This window comes from Schistocerca serialis, chromosome 4 (genome assembly GCF_023864345.2).
Source record: "Schistocerca serialis cubense isolate TAMUIC-IGC-003099 chromosome 4, iqSchSeri2.2, whole genome shotgun sequence".
In the NCBI taxonomy this organism is placed as follows: domain Eukaryota; kingdom Metazoa; phylum Arthropoda; class Insecta; order Orthoptera; family Acrididae; genus Schistocerca; species Schistocerca serialis.
Genome location: NC_064641.1, coordinates 346,211,004 through 346,229,142, shown reverse-complemented (window position 1 = coordinate 346,229,142; position 18,139 = coordinate 346,211,004). Strand labels below are relative to the sequence as shown.

The 18,139-nt window shown below is 38.4% G+C and overlaps 1 protein-coding gene across 3 annotated transcripts in view; it reads left to right on the top strand.

The window, feature by feature from the left end:
* The window catches only part of LOC126474107 (cholinephosphotransferase 1), a 168,942-nt gene that overhangs the window by 39,655 nt on the left and 111,148 nt on the right, over positions 1-18,139 (top strand). For 2 of the 3 annotated variants that reach the window (XM_050101531.1, XM_050101529.1), the window contains one exon: positions 13,318-13,449. The exons of the other annotated variant lie outside the window; for it this stretch is intronic. In XM_050101531.1, coding sequence (XP_049957488.1) covers positions 13,318-13,449 — 132 coding nt within the window. The remainder of the gene's footprint in view (positions 1-13,317; positions 13,450-18,139) is intronic. 3 annotated transcript variants of the gene reach the window in all.

The window sequence follows — 18,139 nt, the reverse complement described above, 5'->3', positions numbered from 1 at the left end:
AAACCAGCAGTTTGCAGCAAACAACGAGGTTGTGTGTCATGAAAAGTGTTGGCTATTGCATGCTAATGCCTATCTTCACATAGCTTGTCTCACCCATTCAGAAATTGGATTTTGACCTGCTGGAGCATCCACCTTACAGTCCAGATCTTGTTCCATCAGACTTTCATTTGTTTGGGCCGCTGAAAGACACTTTGTGAGGTCATTGATTTTCCTCAGACATACAGGTGAAGGAAGCGGTGTATCAGTGACTTTGCAACCAACCAAAAACCTTCTTTTCGGCAGGAATCCATAAGCCTGTGGACTGCTGGACTAAGTGCATTTCAAAGAAGGGAGACTATATTGAAAAACAATGTGTAAATTTTTGAAGTATATAAAGTTTTGTATGAAGAGTCCAGATAATTTTTGACTTACCTTCATATTTTCACATGAAAATAGGTCATGTTTGTGAAAGAAAACCTTTCTGTGGTGTGTGTGTGTGTGTGTGTGTGTGTGTGTGTGTGTGTGTGTGTGTGATTGATTTAGAAACAACATTCATTTTTATGTATTTACCTTCATGGGTATTTCATGGAAGGTGTTGACTGATGCCATTTTATAACGTATTTAATTAGATTTTGTTGAGCATTTCTGTAATAGACTGTGTTTGTATTGATTAACAAAATGAATGATGAAGTGTATAACCCTCATTTAAATTGTCTTAAGCCCCACTTCTTCTTTAGTTTGTTAGATTTACCAAACTGAAGATTAATATTCAAGACTTGGTGAAACAAGTGTTTTGTTGGTAACCTCCTTCGTCAGTCAGTTATGTCATTGGGATTCTCCCAACAAATGTTAATCAGGCATATGCCAACCTAGCAGTGAGATTTCTGTGTTTATTGCACTTAAAAGCATTCCAGGCACATTTTGCAATGTCCCTTCAAGTTAAACCTGTTACCGTAGTAATAGCCCTACTATAATCAACACAGAATAAGAAAGAAAAGTGTGCATCTTCCTTACTCAGTCACTTCCATAAACAATTCCTTGCCACTTACTATTTTGTGTCAGCTACGTTGATCTCGGCAGCCTGGATATTAATTTATACAAGTAAGTGGCTTGTGGTAAGGATTGTGGTAAACTATAATGCAAGTAGATCAACTAATAATGAAATTTGTGTTTATTAGGTACCGCCTCATGCCTAAGAGTCCATAAAAGTTCAAGCACTGACGATAACATTCCACTGATAATACATAATTCACCAAATCATGATTAATCGAAAATATTGTTACCTGATATTCATGATGTGTAACTTATTACAGATCAACATACTTCGCATAGTAACAAAGTGGATAATGTTGCCATTTGGAACTCAACCCAGTACTGACATGTTAGCAGGACCTTGTGTGAACAATGACTTTTTGCTTCTGTTAATCTTGCACATAGTGTTCAAACATTGACTTACAGATCTCACATCTTTGGGTATGTTTGAGGATGACTGTTCCATGTTATAAACAACAGTTTAAAAAAATAGTTATGCTGATTTTTGCATATTACTGTGACATGGTAAATGATGGCTGTATCTTTAATAGTTAGTGGCTTTTGTTAATAAGTGAAAGTAAGTGTTCGCAGTTTGATACTTACACTGCTAGTCCTATTCCAATGTAGCATAGTCATTGTCTGCTGTTGCACTTTCATCTATGTCCTACTGTACCTTCAATGTCGGCGAGCATGAAAGTGAACTTGGATGAAAATGTGTGATAAACCCACAGTTCCCAATGTCTTTCGCCATCCATTCTGCTTCAGATTGGTACATAATATTACCTCTGGGTGAAGTTCCATGTTATTGTAAGTCATGCTGTCATGTGTTGTATTAAACGTACAAATCCTAAAAAGTGTTCATTTGTGTTAACTGTCACAGCAGAACGGACTGAGTTTTTAAAATTATGGTATGTTGCTTTCGGCTGCTGGAATTTTATTTTAAAATTACAATTTTGGTATTAAATCATTTTCAAGCATAAGAAAGCAAGATAAATCATGTAAAAAATTTATAGAAACTGTGGACACACATTACAGCAAAGTAATGAACTGAATCTTGTTGCTAAAAAGGCGTCTTACTAATATTCGTCTATCACACTACTACTGTAATTAAGACATCTCATGTGATTTCTATTAAAATGCACTGAATAAAATTATTAAAAGATGTTAGTTTAGTAATGGATAGATAAAAAATCGACTCACCAAGTGGCAGCAGAGCACGCACGTAAAAGACTGTTGTAATTTGCAAGCTTTCTGAGTCAGTGGCTCCGTCTTCAGGCAGAAAGGTTGAAGGAGAAGAAAGAAGGGCGAAGGAAAAGGGCTGGAGAGGTCTAGGAAAAGGGGTAGATTTGGGGAAAGTCACCCAGAATCATATATCGGGAGATCTCTTCGAATCTTGTTCAATGCAGTCCCCAACAATTAGTCTTTCCTTCTCATCCCGTATGCTAAGGCTCCCTTGACATGCGGTTCTGGGCGACTTTACTGAAATCTACCCCTTTTCCTAGATCTCTACAGTCCTTTTCCTTCATCCTTCTTCCTTCCCCTTCAACCCTTCTGCCTGAAGGAGGAGCCACTGACTCCGAAAGCTGACAAATTACAACAGTCTTTTATGTGTGTGTTCTGCCGCCACTTGGAGAGTAGATTTTTTATCTATCCAGTTAAATTTTTCAGTCAGTAATTGATTGTTTTCGCGATTCTATAATGGGGATGTCACAGAGTACACTTTCTGCTTCTGACCGACTCCAATGACTGGTCAGCTATTGTACAGTTGAAAAGTATTGAGACTTAGTGTTCATTTATCCACATTACATTTAACAACATTTTGGAGGATGCATTAACTCATGGACAGGCAAAATGAAAAAGAATTCTAGAAATATTTTGGCTTTCAGACTTCATCCTTTATTGGAAGATGATGACCCCCCCCCCCCACACACACACACACACACCTACTGCCATCTCTGGGCACTAAAGCAGGCCTCAGCACGCAAAGAAGTCAGTGCATGTGTGTTTTACTTCTGAAAGAGGAATTTGCTTGAAAGCTGAAATATTTCTAGCATTCTTTTTTGTAGTGTGTTATCTATGACTTAATGTGTCCTCTATGTGGTAAGTAGCATTCTGTCCTTTCCATATTGTTGTTATTTCATCCTGGTGGGCTGTCAATTGCTGTTTTGCATTACCTTAACTCACGTTGGGGGTTAGCTGTCAGACTTCACTACAATTGCTGGCCATCTTAAACTCTTGCTGCATTTAATATTAAAATTTTAATGACCTGACATCTTTTTATGATACTTCTTCATCTGTGAACGGTTTTGAAAGAGCTAATAATTCTGTCTGCCTGGTTGTTTGTATGTGTCATTAATTATAATGGACCATTGGCACTGCTGTGGGTGCATTGGACACTACTTTCACTTTAGATAATGTCTCTCCATGTAGTCTGTTATCTTCTTCTTAAAGAGCCTTCTGCAAATTTTATTATGGAACAGTTTTGAATACTGCTGTTTTAAAATTGAAAACAGCATTTCAGATAAAGATGTCTTTGTTTTCAAAAACTTCTTGTAAATTCTTTGAACATACTCAGAACTCATACTTAGGTAACATAGTCATTTAGTTTTTTTCAGTAACTGTAAAATTTTACCAAGAGTGATAAGTGTGGACTACGTTGAGGGTTGTTGAGTAATGGGTTACAGTGTGGGATTGGTTCAAAGTATTTTCATTTGGGGGGGTGGGGGAGGACGGAGCCAGTGTGCATTCTAGCAAGATCCTCTCCTGGGAATTCAGAATCTATAGTAGAAATAAGTTGATAGAGAAGCAAGAGTGTAAGATCTGTGCCCTTCAGGTGCCGTTACTATACGCAAAGGAGGAGCTAGATAGGTTAAGGAGGGTGAAGGATGCTGGGATATGGGAACTGGCAGTTAGCAAGAAGGCAGGTAGAAGGAGGAGGTATTCAGACAGTTTTACTTTGCATATATGCAATAGATTTGACCAACTGTCAGAGTTGAGTGGAAAGGAGTCTCTTGTAGCTGTAGGTGCAGGTGTAGCAGTCCTCAGCAGTTAGGAGGCCTAAGTCTAACAGAAAGAAGAAGGTTCTGCTGCTAGGTAGTTCACACGGAAGAGATGTGGGCCAGCAGTTGCAGAAAGTGTTGGGGAGTGAGTGCCAGGTCACCAGCATTGTGAAGCCTAGTGCAAGTTTGGCTCAGGTGACTGACAGCATAGGGGAGTTATGTAGGAATTGTACGAAAGAGGATCAGGTAGTGATTATAGGTGGAGCAGGGAATAGTCTTGATAGGAACGGGAAATGTGATGTATGTGGTGACCTGGTAAAAATAGCTACTCAGACTGGTGGCACTAATGTTTCAGCATCATGATCGGCTTCATCTTAATGTGGTTTTTAGGCGTGTTAACATGAGGCTGGAGAAGGCACTGATGGCAAAGGGCATGGGTCACATTTCAGTGATGCCAGTTGAGTCTATCAGTAGATCAGGTTTCACTAGGCATGGCCTGCACCTCAATAGGTATGGGAAGGGGAGGCTGACAAAGCCTGTAGGTGGCAGTGTAGTGGGTGGTGGTGGGATCACTCATGGAAAAATTCCTGTAGTAGTTGGTGTTAGAGCAGCATCTTTTTTGGATTGAAGTCAGCTGATAGATATACCTGCTTAAAGTAAGTCCCTCTAAGGAATCACCTTCAGAGGGGGTCAGGTATGCAAGTAGAGAAGGGATTAACATATTTCATCAAAATATAAGAGGTATTAGAGATAAAGTTAGTGAACTGCTTATAGATATTGACTCTGACATTTTTGGTATATTGGAGCACCACTTAGATAATTTGACAATTCAGAGGCTTCCTTTGCCAGGATACAGATTAGTTGGCTGTTTTTCAAGGAGTTCCTTGCATAGTGGGGAAGTGGCCATATGTGTAAAAAAAAAAAAAAAAAAAAAAAACAGGCAAGGTGCCTGTACTGCAAGATTATGTGGAGAATGGAAAAACCAACAAGAAAGAATGTTACTGTGCACTGTTGACTAACAAACTTAAACCAGCAGTTTGCAGCAAACAACGAGGTTGTGTGTCATGAAAAGTGTTGGCTATTGCATGCTAATGCCTATCTTCACATAGCTTGTCTCACCCATTCAGAAATTGGATTTTGACCTGCTGGAGCATCCACCTTACAGTCCAGATCTTGTTCCATCAGACTTTCATTTGTTTGGGCCGCCGAAAGACACTTCGTGAGGTCATTGATTTTCCTCAGACATACAGGTGAAGGAAGTGGTGTATCAGTGACTTTGCAACCAACCAAAAACCTTCTTTTCGGCAGGAATTCGTAAGCCTGTGGACTGTTTGAGTCCATAGACATATCATGGCACTGCACTGAACAGATAATTGAATGTTGTGCAGGGGCAGTTGAATTTAGTGAAACTAAACTTCTAATTGTTGTTGTTTATAGGTCCCCCAACTCTGACTTCAGAGCATTTCTGCTTAAGCTAGGGATGGTTCTTGTTTCACTTTATAGGAAGTACCAGTAATTAGATACATGTGGTGACACTTCAATATCAATTTTGTATATGAATGTGCAAAAGAATGTTGGTAGATCTCCTAAATTCAAATGATCTAATGAAGATTGTTTTTTCCAAATAGGATGCAGGGGAACAGCAGCACAGCCATAGACAATATTTTTATTCATCCTTCATTACTGGATGGGCATTCTGTTAGTAAAAGGGTGAATAGTCTTTCAGACCATGATGCGCAAATTTTAACACTATAAGGGTTTTGTACTCAAACAAATTTCACATACAGTTACAAACCATGTAGGAAAGCTAATCCAATGGCAGTAGAGGGTTTTTTAAACCTCATTAAGGAACAAGAGTGGCAGGATGTTGATACTGCCGATAACATAGAGGACAAATATAATGCTTTCCTTTACAGATTTCTCATGCTCTTTGAGAGTTGTTTTCCATTAGAATGCTCTAAACAGGGAACTAGCAGTAAAAGGCAGCCTGGGTGGCTGACTAGTGGGATAAGGATATTTTGCGGAACAAAGTGCAAATTATATCTAAATGTTAGAAGAAATCACTATCAAGCTACAGTAGCCCATTACAAACAGTATTGTAAAGTGCTTAAAAATGTTATTAGGAAGGCAAAGAGTATGTGGTATGCAAATAGAATAGCTAATTCACAGGATAAAATTAAAACCATATGGTAAGTTGTGAAGGAAGTGTCTGGTCAGCAGCACAAGGTCAATGATATAGTCAGTTCATAGTAAAAATATTTATGTTACTGGTAAGTCAGTTATATGTATGGTATGTAATAATCATTTTCTGAGCATTGCTGGTGAGTTAAGTAAAAACTTACTTTCTTCAGGGAATTATATAACACTCTTGGAAAGTGCCTTTCTGAGACTGTCTGAAGTACTCCTCTGTAATACTGATGAGGGGGAGATTAAATCTATAATTAAATCACTGAAGACTAACTAAGGACTCTCTTGGAAATGATGGGGTGCATAGCAGAATATTAAAGTTTTGTGCTGCACATGTTAACCCTGTACTTAGCCATATTTTTAATATTTCGTTTAGGAGTGGTCAATTTCCTGAACATTTAAAGTACTCAGTGGTAAAGCCGCTTTATTAAAATTGAGAAAGGGATAATGTTGTAGACAACCTTAGACCTAATTCTATGCCATCAGTGTTTGCTAAAGTTATTGAAAAGGCTATGTAAGTAAGGATAATTGATCATTTAATAACACATAATTTGCTATCAAACGTACAGTTCGGCTTTAGAAGTCGTTTAACAACTGAAAATGCTATATTCTCTTTTTTCTGTGAGGTACTGGATGGATTAAACAAAAGGTTTCAAATGCTGGGCATATTTTTTGATTTAACTAAGGTGTTTGATTGTGTTGATCACAAAATATTTCTCAAGAAGTTGGATCATTATGGAGTACGGGAAGCAGCTCACAATTGGTTCATCTCTTACTTTAACAACAGACAGCAAAAGGTCATTATTCACAATGCTGAGAATGGCTGTGATCTGGGGTACGGTCAGATGGGGAGTGCCCCAGGGATCAGTGTTGGAGCCACTTCTGTTCCTTATTTATATAAATGATATGCCCTCTAGTGTTACAAGTAAAATATTTCTATCTGCTGATGACACTAGCTTGGTAGTAAAGGATGTTGTGTGCAACACTGGTTCGGTTTCAAATAGTGCAGTTCATAACTAACACCAAATAACAGTAAGTCTCGGTTTTTGCAGTTTCTAACACACAGTTCAACAAAACCCTAAATTTTAATTTCACAGAATGGGCATATGATTAGTGAAACTGAACAGTTCAAATTTGTAAGTGTTCAGGTAGTGGGTAAACTGTCGTCAAAAGCCCACATTCAGTTTCTTGTTCAGAGACTTAATGCTGCCATTTTTACTATTTGAATGGTATCTGAAGTAAGTGATTGTTCGATACGAAAATTAGTCTACTTTGCTTATTTTCATTTGCTTATGTGGTATGGTATTATGTTTTGGGGTAACTCTTCTCATTCTAAAAGAATGTTTTTGGCTTAGAAACAGGCAGTTCAGGCAACAAGTGGTGTTAGTTCACAAACCTCTTGTTGACCCGTGTTCACTAGTCCGTGTATTTTGACATTGCCCTCTCAATATAGATTTTCTTTACTGTCATTTTTGTTAACAATATCAGCTTATTCCCAAGAATTAGCAGCTTTCACTCAGTTAATACTTGACCGAAATCCAATCTGCATTTGGATCGGACTTCCTAAATCTTGTGCAGAAAGGTGTGCAGTATACTGCTGCATCCATTTTCAGTAAGCTACCACTAGAATTCCAAAATCGTGGCAGTAATCCACTTGCTGTCAAATTGAAACTGAAGAGTTTGCTCATGGTTCATGCCTTCTATTTTGTTGAGGAGTTCCTTGAAAAATTAAGCTAATTCTTATGTTATATTTTTGTTTGTGATTACTTAAACTTATGGCTTGACTTGTTTTGGGTTCATAAATATTTTATTTGCTATTACTTTTATGCTGTACATTCATGTACTGACACGTTCCATGATCTTGGAGATTTACTCCTCAATTTGGTCCTACGGAATTAGACATGTAAATAAGTAAATAAATAAATAACATTCCTATGTTCTTTGAACCACCTAGCAGCACACCTCTATAATTTCTTCCATATCTTTCTTCACTCGGACCTTATTTGGAACCTAGACACTTCAGCAGCACTGCTCAAGGCTACACCAGTTTACCTCTACAAATGATTTAGCATGTTCTCACTTTGCAGCACATCATTACATAATTATATTACACATAATCAAACAATGGAAAATCCATGATGGAATGGAACAATATTATGAAAAGGATAGTGGCAACTCACTGTATAGTAGACATGTTGAGTTGCAGATAGGCACAACAAAAAGACTGTCAGAAAGGGAGCTTTGGCCAACAAGGCCTTTGCCAAAATTGAACACACACACACACACACACACACGCACGCGTGGGACCATAGCCTCTGGCAGCAGAAGCCAGACTGCGAGTATCAGCACATGATGGAGAGGCAACCGGGTGGTGGGGATAAGGAGGAGGCTGGAGTGGGGACGGGGAGGGAAAGCAGGGTAGGGGTAGGGGATGGTTGGAGAGAGGGCTGGGCAGCTAGGTGCATTTGGGAGGTTAGACGGGGGGTGGGGGGGAGATAGCAGAAAAGGTGAGAAATAAAAAGACTGAAGGTGTGTTGGTGGAATAGAGGGCTGTGTAGTGCTGGAATAGAAACAGTGAAGGGGCTACATGGTTAAGGACAGTGACTAAAGAAGGTTGAGACCAAGAGGGTTACAGGAATGTAGGATATATTGCAGGGAGAGTCCCCACCTGCACAATTCAGAAAAGCTGTTGTTGATGGGAAGGATCCAGATGGCAGAGGCTATGAAACAGTCATTGAAATGAAGACTGTCATGTTTTGCGGCATGCTCAGCAACTAGGTGGGCCAGCTGTTTATTGGTCATAGTTTGTCGGTGGTCATTCATGCAAACAGACAGCTTATTGATTGTCATGCCCACAAAGAATCAGCACAGTGATTGTAGATCACATGATTGGTTACAAGGTAACCCTGCCTTTGAAGGGATAAGTGAATTTTGTGATTGGACTGGAATAAGTGGTGATGGGAGGATTTATGGGACAGGTCTTGCATCTAGGTCTATTACAGGGATGTGAGCCATGAGGAAAGGGATTGGGTGCAGGGATTGTATAATGATGGACAAGGATATTGTGTAGTTTCGGTGGTAGGTGGAATTCCACTGTGGGAGGGGTGCACCCTACCAATCAGACTCGACCAAAGATCAATGTTGAACCCTGCCTGACTCAGTTCACTGCTCCATCCAACCTTAATCCACACCCGCTGCCCCCCAAATCGCTCCCAGTTAACTTTCCACAGTGCAGCAGCATGTAACTGTCCCCTACCCCTATCCTGCTATCCCTCCCCCGCCCCAGACTCTTCCTGATCTCCACCATTCGCTTGCTTCTCCCATCATGCGCTGCTACTTGCATTCTGACTTCAGCTGCCAAACACTGTGCTTGTGTGTGTGTGTGTGTGTGTGTGTGTGTGTGTGTGTGTGTGTGTGTGTGATTTCGACAAGGCCTTGTGGGCTGAAAGCTCACTTTCTGACAGTCTTCCTTATTGTGCCAATCTGCGATTCAGCATAGCAACTATCCTTTCCATAATCATGTTACACATCACTATTTAAATGACATGATTGTGTGCAGCAGCATAGCACTAGTACTATTACTCATTCTCAAGCAAATTATCTTTCATATATCCATACATTCTTGTTCGTTGACATGTCCTCATCATCATAGTTGGGGTTATGAACAATGTAGGAATAGACAGATTACTACTTACCGTAAAGAAGACACATTGCGTTGCAGGTATGCACAATTAAAAGTCACCTACATAAAGCATTCAGTCACAACCTTCATCAGTAAAAGATAGGGACACACACCATTCGTACATACAAGCAAGCACACCTTAGTCACACATGACCTTCAACTCCAGCATCTCAGGTCGGAATGCTGATATGCTGGAGTCAGCAGTCGTGTGTGCATGAGGCGTGCTAGCATGTGTAAATGAATGGTGTGTGTGTGTGTGTGTGTGTGTGTGTGTGTGTGTGTCCCTTTTACTGATGAAGGCTGTGGCTGAAAGCTTTAAGTCAGTTTCATTTAATTGTGCCTGTCTGCAACTTAACGCATCTTCTTTATGGTAAGTAACAATCTGTCTTTTTTCTGCATTAATGATATTTCTATCTGGAGTTTCCATTGTTTGATAGTTTGGACTAAGCTTTGCTTGAGCTTCTGTTTCCAGATACCTTCATGTGCATCCTTCACATCTGTCAAAAGTTCACTGTGTTTCTTCGACCTCCAGTTTTCTTATGATTGTTTTCAGGAAGTAGTGTCCACATACATTTTTACATCTTGCAGTTTTTGTTTACTTACAGTTGTGTATGATTTCGTATAGCTGAAAAATCATTCAGAAAAATTGAAAAAAATATTCATATAGCCTAAAATTTATTAGATAAGTATTGCTGTTTTCGACAAAATATCCCACTTAGTGATGATGGGGAGAGGTAGTAAATTAGTATGAACTTCTGTATCGTTGACAGAGATTATTCCAAAGATTTTTTTTAATGAAAGATACAAATTTATTCATGTATGAGTATTTCTCTTTTAATGCTTCACAAACTCGTAGAAGTGTGTAGTCATGTGTTTTAAACTGTAAAACCTAGATATCAGATAGGAAAATGGAATTGCCATATAAGAAGCTGTGACCTCTAAGCATCAGCTATAGTCGTTCATATTTTACTTCCATCAGCCCACATCACAAAACATGGCATTGTCTGTTTTCTCAACTAAGAACGTCAACAGAAGCATTGATTTGACTTGCTCTCCAGAGATCCCATTTAAATATTCCGTATGTGTCTGTTCTGCCCATAGTGATTTCATCTAGAATAAAGTAGAGCTCACACACTTTAACTAGGCCCATCTCTGGTTGGTGCAAATCGGCTTACTTTGTACCACTCCAGAATGTGTACAGTTGGTGCTAATCTTAGCTGTCTTAACAGTATTTTGCACCATTGCAATAAGTAATTGTTGCGAATATTGTGCTGATTCGTATTTGGTGTGATACGAGGAGGCTGTATCTGGTCCTTTAGTGGTGGATTAACACATTAAACGTGTTTTTCTTTTGTAAGCTGGCTTCTTTTGGAGGAGGAGGCAAGGTTTATCCCAATAGCCAATGCTTTTAAGAGCTGACTAAAAGCTTCTGCTCATAGTATTCTCCACTCAGTAGCCAAGTTAAAGTGTGTGATCTGTACACTGATTCATGAGCTGCTGCTTATCTGATTTTTGACGTTTTTTTTTTTTTTCTTGTGATAAGGACTGAAGTACTCTTACTTAGGAACAGCCTTTACATTATACTTCTTCAGAAACAATTTCATAATGGAATTGTTTAGCTTGGAAAGGGGACTACCACACGATAGAAACACTGTGTCATAAAATAATTCATTTCTACTTTAATCAAACAATGGAAAATCCAGGATGGAATGTGACAACATTATGAGAAGGAAAGTTGCTACTCACCATATAGCGGAGATGCTGAGTCGCAGATAGGCACAACAAAAAGTTGTGAGAGTTGCGTTCGCATGAGTGAGTGTGTGTGTGTGTGTGTGTGTGTGTGTGTGTGTGTGTGTCTATTGTTGACAAAGGCCATTGGCCAAAAGCTTTAAGTGAGAAATTCTTTTTGTTGTGCCTATCTGCAACTCAGCATCTCCGCTATATGGCGAGCAGCAACTTTCCTTCTCATAATATCATTTCTACTTTATGAATTTGAAGCTGCCAGTGCCTTGGCAATAAACTGCTGACTCACCATGCTGCTACCATGTTATATAGTTCCTGATTCTTCGTGTTCTTTGTGCCTCCCCCATGCTCCTGACCAGATGACTTCGGTGGTGCTTGTCATCGTTTGTCGTTGACATGTTATAAAAGCTGTACCATATGACAACCCTGAATATCATTATTGCTATGCTGTTCAACAATGTCATAGACTCTACCCATGGTCATTTTATATTCCAGCATCTTGGGTGCAAACCAAAAGGAAAAATTTTTTAAAAATTAGAAGAGTTAAGTGTGATTTATGGTTTTAAGTTGACCCATTAAGAGATAAAGAAAATACTTTCCTGTTTGAAAGTAAATAATTTGTGGAGTAAAGCAAACAATGCTCCAAATAGTACGGGCATTCAGTTTTCGAAAAGCACACAAATATGACATAGAACTTTGCTAGTTTTCAGAGAAACCTTTTTGAAGCTATAGTCTCTCTCTCTCTCTCTCTCTCTCTCCACCCTCACGCTTTCTCCACCCTCACCCCTCTCTCTCTCACCCTCTCTCTCTCTACCCTCACGCTTTCTCCACCCTCACCCCTCTCTCTCTCACCCTCTCTCTCTCTCTCTCTCTCTCTCTCTCTCTCTCTCTCTCACCCCCCCCCCCTTTCCACCTACTGCTTTTTAAAACTTTAAGCATTAGATTGTCATCTCCAGGTAGCGGCAGTGTTGGAGATTCTTTATGGTATCCCTTTTTCAAACTATGATGTCATTGCTTCAATGAAACCATTACTTATTTACTCTTCATGTTCATCTAACAGTGTTAGTGCTCATTTTCTACTGGCATTAATCATGGCATGTTGTTATGCTTAAAAAGAATCATTAAATATAAGTGCTGGTAATTTAAGAAGTCTTGTATTTGTAAGGTAGTCCATACTTGATTACGTGATGCGAGATTACTTGCAGGGGTAGTATGGTGATCATGTTGTATTTCTGATTTTTTATTTGAGAGTTGAAATCACCTGCAGAATTAAGTATGCCATTAATTGTTGTGAGGGTTTCTAATAATTTAAAAATAAAACAAATTAAAATGAAATTAAGTGTGTGTGTGTGTGTGTGTGTGTGTGTGTGTGTGTGTGTGTGTGTGTGTGTGTGTGTGTACGTACTCATTATTTATTGTGTGGTTTTAAAAGAATGCAGAATTTTATTATGAACTCTGTTCCATGATTCAGCAGCTGGTGGTAATATGTGGTAGCAGCAGTTTTTGACTTTAAATTATGAAAAATCATTGTACTTGGTTATTCTTAACCTGCTTTCTTCATAGGTATCCCACTGGTGTTTGGCTGTATTCTATACTTTTCATTTACTAACATTACTTGTTTTTCAGAACCAACATCATAAAACAACAACAAAACAAAAATGAAAGTCTTATCAGTTTCATATTTTCTTTCATTAGATTCCTTGGACAGGGGGAAGAGTGTGTCACTTTGTAAGTGCTGCATTTTTTTGTGGCTACTTGCATCTTTTCACACAGTTCTTCCTTGTCTTTCAAAAGGGGGGAGTTGGAAAAAACGGCTCAACAGTTGCTGTAAGTTCAGCAAATATTTATTGGTTGCTTGTATTGAGAACACTTCCATGTTGTCTGCAGCTTGTGTTCCGCCTGTCTCTCACTGTTTTTTTCTTTGTTCATGTCTTATAACAGAAAATGACCATTGTAATGATTATATTATGTTTGGGTTGGTGCACACAGCTGTGTGACTCTTACATGGTGCTAATTGTGCCTACACACCTTATTCAAATAATGTTGTGGATTAAACAATAGTTGAAAAAATAGATAACTTTTAATATAAAGTGACAAGTTACGTACAGCCACATATGAACTATTAAAAGAAAGTGCACATGTAACCTCTGCCATTATTTACATTTAATTTAGGGCTTTACATCATTATAATACTGTGGAGTAATAATGTTAAGTGGTTTGACATAAAAAGTTTTAATGGTTTTAGGAAATAGCAATTGAGTTATGGAAATGTTTTATGGGAATTTGAAAGATTAATACATTTGATTTGCCTAATAGATGAATAAAATGATTATTAGAAAAGGAACTCTTCATTGGAACGTCATTTGGATGTTGTTACGAAACAAAACTTCCAAATATTAAGTTGAACACCATTCTAGGGAAGAGCTGACCAATATTTTATAAATCGAAATCAACAAATTTAGCCGGCCGGAGTGGCCGAGCAGTTCTAGGCACTACAGTCTGGAGCCGCGCGACCACTACGGTCGCAGGTTCGAATCCTGCCTCGGGCATGGGTGTGTGTGATGTCCTTAGGTTAGTTAGGTTTAAGTAGTTCTAAGTTCTAGGGGACTGATGACCTCAGAAGTTAAGTCCAATAGTGCTCAGAGCCATTTGAACCATTTTTTCAACAAATTTAAAATATTTGACAGTTGTTTATGTGGTAATATAACCACATGTAACAACACTACATTTTATTACATCCAATGCCATTTATTGACAAATAGCTGTAAAAGCTGAAAGTGCAGAGCTTCTGTGTGAAGCATGTATAATCACTAAACTCTTTTTGCTGCTTATAAGGGTCTATGGTCATTATCTAAATATAGAGAAAGTTGGAAAGTACAGTATGGATTGTGGAAAAATAATAGTGCATGTCTTAAATTACTTGCTCCAAATTGGAGACATCACCCTTTCCATTTTGTATGTTGACAAATAATATTAGTGTGATGATGATGAAGATGAAGAGGAAAAAGAAGAAGATAATTTTGAATGTGTTGTGGAGACCAGACTTGTCAGGGTACATTATTCTGAAGCAACCGTCTAATTACGGGGGCGGACAACAAAGATAAATAGAAGTAACACTGTTGAAGACAGGTTAAAAATGTAGTCAAACTGGCTTATAATAGCATTCATAAAATCTTATCAGTATGAAATATTCAAGTGTTTTGAAGAGATTAAAGGAAGACAGTGAAGTGAGATGAACAGTGATAATGTCGGGACGAAATATGAAAGGGAGAAGGAGGGAATAGTGGAGATTGTTACCAAAGCACTTATTTTATTGAACTGGGGACCTAGAAACGACGAAGAGGCTTCGCCCCCGCCCTAGCTCTCAGTGGGTCACAACCCCACAGGCTACAGCAGTCCACTCACCCCACTGCTGCCCCACACTGAACTCAGGCTTATTGTACGGTTTGGCCCCCAGTGGACCCCCTCACCCGGGTGCGTCTCACACCAGATGAGTGTAACCCCAATGTTTGTGTAGTAGAGTAATTATGGTGTACGTGGAGAAAGTGTTTGCACAGCAATTGCCGACATAGTGTATCTGAGGCAGAATAAGGGGAACCAGCCCGCAGTTGCCAAGGCAGATGGAAAACCACCTTAAAAACCATCCACAGACTGGCCGGCACACCGGACCTCGACACTAATCTGCTGGGCGGATTCGTGCCGGGGCCTTCATGCTTTCCCACCCGGAAAGCAGTGCGTTAGATCACATGGCTAATTGGTCGGTGTTTAAACTCAATTTGGCTCTCAAACTCATTTTTAGAGCAGAATTTCACCAAGAACTCAAAATTTGTGTGTCACGGTGCTCAATAGGTAAAGGAGTTGTGAAGTCTTTGATATTACATTTTTAGCACTGATGTACAATAAATTTTGTTTTGCCAGTGGATAATTCATTCTTATAGAAGATCTGGGGCAGTTGCTTAAGTAGATACCAGTCAGTGTTTACACACAGGTCCATCAGTTAAACTTTAAAGTTAATGCTACCTAACAACTGCTGGTTATGCTAGGCTTGGCAGTAGTAAATTTACGTATTTATTTTTGGCATGTTTTGCATTGGTGACTACGTGCACTAGCATGAACCACATGAAACCAAAACAAAAAGAAACTTCAAATCATCATCTAAATTTACATCAATTCGTTCTAAACAGGTAGTAACTATTTATTCGTGATGTTTTACATGTCATCTTACCTGTATCGAACAAGTGAATGTCATTTGTCTCCATTTCATGTTTCATATTGCATTATTGTTAATTATAAAAACATTTGCTGCTTAATGGTTTTGATCCATTTCAATAATCTTGTTTATTTCATTCTTCATTTCCTAGACTGCAACAGGTTGCAGGATGAAGCAGATTTTACTTTTCCCAAAATTATGTTTACTTGCAACGTTTCTGTTAATGCAAAATGATTTCAGTTTATCAGTACCTTAATTATTTTGTGATTGTTGATTCTTGGAACTCTTATTCGACATAGTTCTGATGCAGCTGGATGTTAGCTCCACTGGTCTGATTTGCCTCTCATTAATGCCTCTCATTTGCTGCATTGAGGAGCTGTCTGATAAATGTGATGAATAATTTTGATTGCAATACAGCTTCCTTGGATAAATATGGAACTTTGGTTGGTTCCAATGTCTGTGGCAATTCTCATGGCTGCAGCATTATCTCATTCTCGAGTGGTAACCATAATAGCATATGGTTGTGGAACGAGTGACTGTACTGTAGCCGTAAGTTGGTTTGTCAAGCTTTTTACAATAGTTTTCTTCTTGCTGTAACGAATTTAAAACCTGCATTGAATATTGATGTCAGTGCTTTGGCTGTGCTGATCATTTCAGTTCTGTATTTCATTTCTCAGAATATTGTGCCTAATAATAATATGCTGTTCCATTAGCTGCAGTGTCCCAGCAGTGTATGACATGCAGGGTGGCCCCACCAACTCTGCAGTTTTATCTATAATCAAAGCTGATAACATTGAGACACATCTTCACAAATACAGCAGTGTGCAGCAAGTATGTAAATGCATGGCTGTAACAAGGATTTTGTCAGAAACTTATATTTCAGTACTCTCATCTGCGCTAGTGTCATCGGTCTTTTTACTCTCACTAGTTTTATGTAACAATTTTCTGTAAGTGGCCTATTACTGGCTACACACAGTGGTTGTAGTTTCACTGACATGGAAACATTTCAAAATTATCTTATGCATGTGTATAGTGCTCACTTACTGTTTCCATTCTATATCTCTGAATTTATATTGTTTTCAGTATGCAGTTTTTCCTCTCACTATATTGAATGTTGGTGTATGTGCTACCACAGGCCAGAGTGGTAGAGGTGGAATTTTCATTGATGTTGTAATGTTTACCCTTTGTTGACTTGTGAATTTTTAGTTCCTGTTGCCACAGTGTAGGATCATCACAGTGAATTAAGAGTTCCGTTTTTTCTCAGAGTCTCAGTATTACTCCTTTCCTTACTCATACTCCCCAGTAGTTGTAGTGATATGAAGAACTACTTTTTGTAGCGATAAAATAAGTACCAAACCTGTGACCTATTTACCACATTGTTGTTAAGCATCAGTAATAGAATAAAGTGTCCTTTAGTCTTCGTTTTATTTTATTGCCAAATTTGGTGTTATTTTTTTGCCAAATTCAGTTTTACTTTTTACCAATTTTGCTTCTATTTTTGATGCCATGTCATAGTTCATTACATGGGAAATGAAATGTAATTTTAAGGTTACACATGAATGTCTGCATTGAGAAAAAGAAGGCAGAATGCAATATCAGTGTTCAATAATTATTAGTTATGACTATTAGTGAACTGTAGTCCTCAGATTTATAATAATTTTATGCGTTAAAATGACAAATTCCATGTTGTTCCATAGCAATTGCAGATTTTGTGTTATTACACTAAAAATGCCAGTTTCATGTTGTTTTTAGTGTTCTCATTTTCGCGAAATTTTCCTGTCTCTGGTTGTATTATGTCTTGTTCGGTCTTACTTCCTATTTACAATTTATTTTCCTTTCTTTCATTGTGTGGTCTTCTTACTAATGAAATTTATCAAATACTGTTATTTCTTCTGTATTGTTACACGAGACCAAAGAACATTCTGTTAACTAACTATTTATTTTCTTTGATTAAATTTGGTATCATAATTGTAATCATTGTCATACATGCAAGAGAAGATTGCAATTCTGCCTTTTGTGATGTAGAATCAGTGCAGAATCCCAGAATGTTTTAAACCCTTGCTTCTTTTACCATATTCCATTGTTGAACTTATTGCTCAACCAAACTCAAAATGATGTCCCTCATGGCACTGTTCGGTTTTTTCCCCATAAGCCTGTCATCTCAGTATGACATTGGTCAGCAGTAAAACTGTTAATGAATATACACATGACAGATGTGTAAAAGTCTTTTGTTTTGCTATATTTACATAATTAATAGATACAGCAGCAAAAAATAGTATTATTCCTAAATATTCCTAACTGGATTCC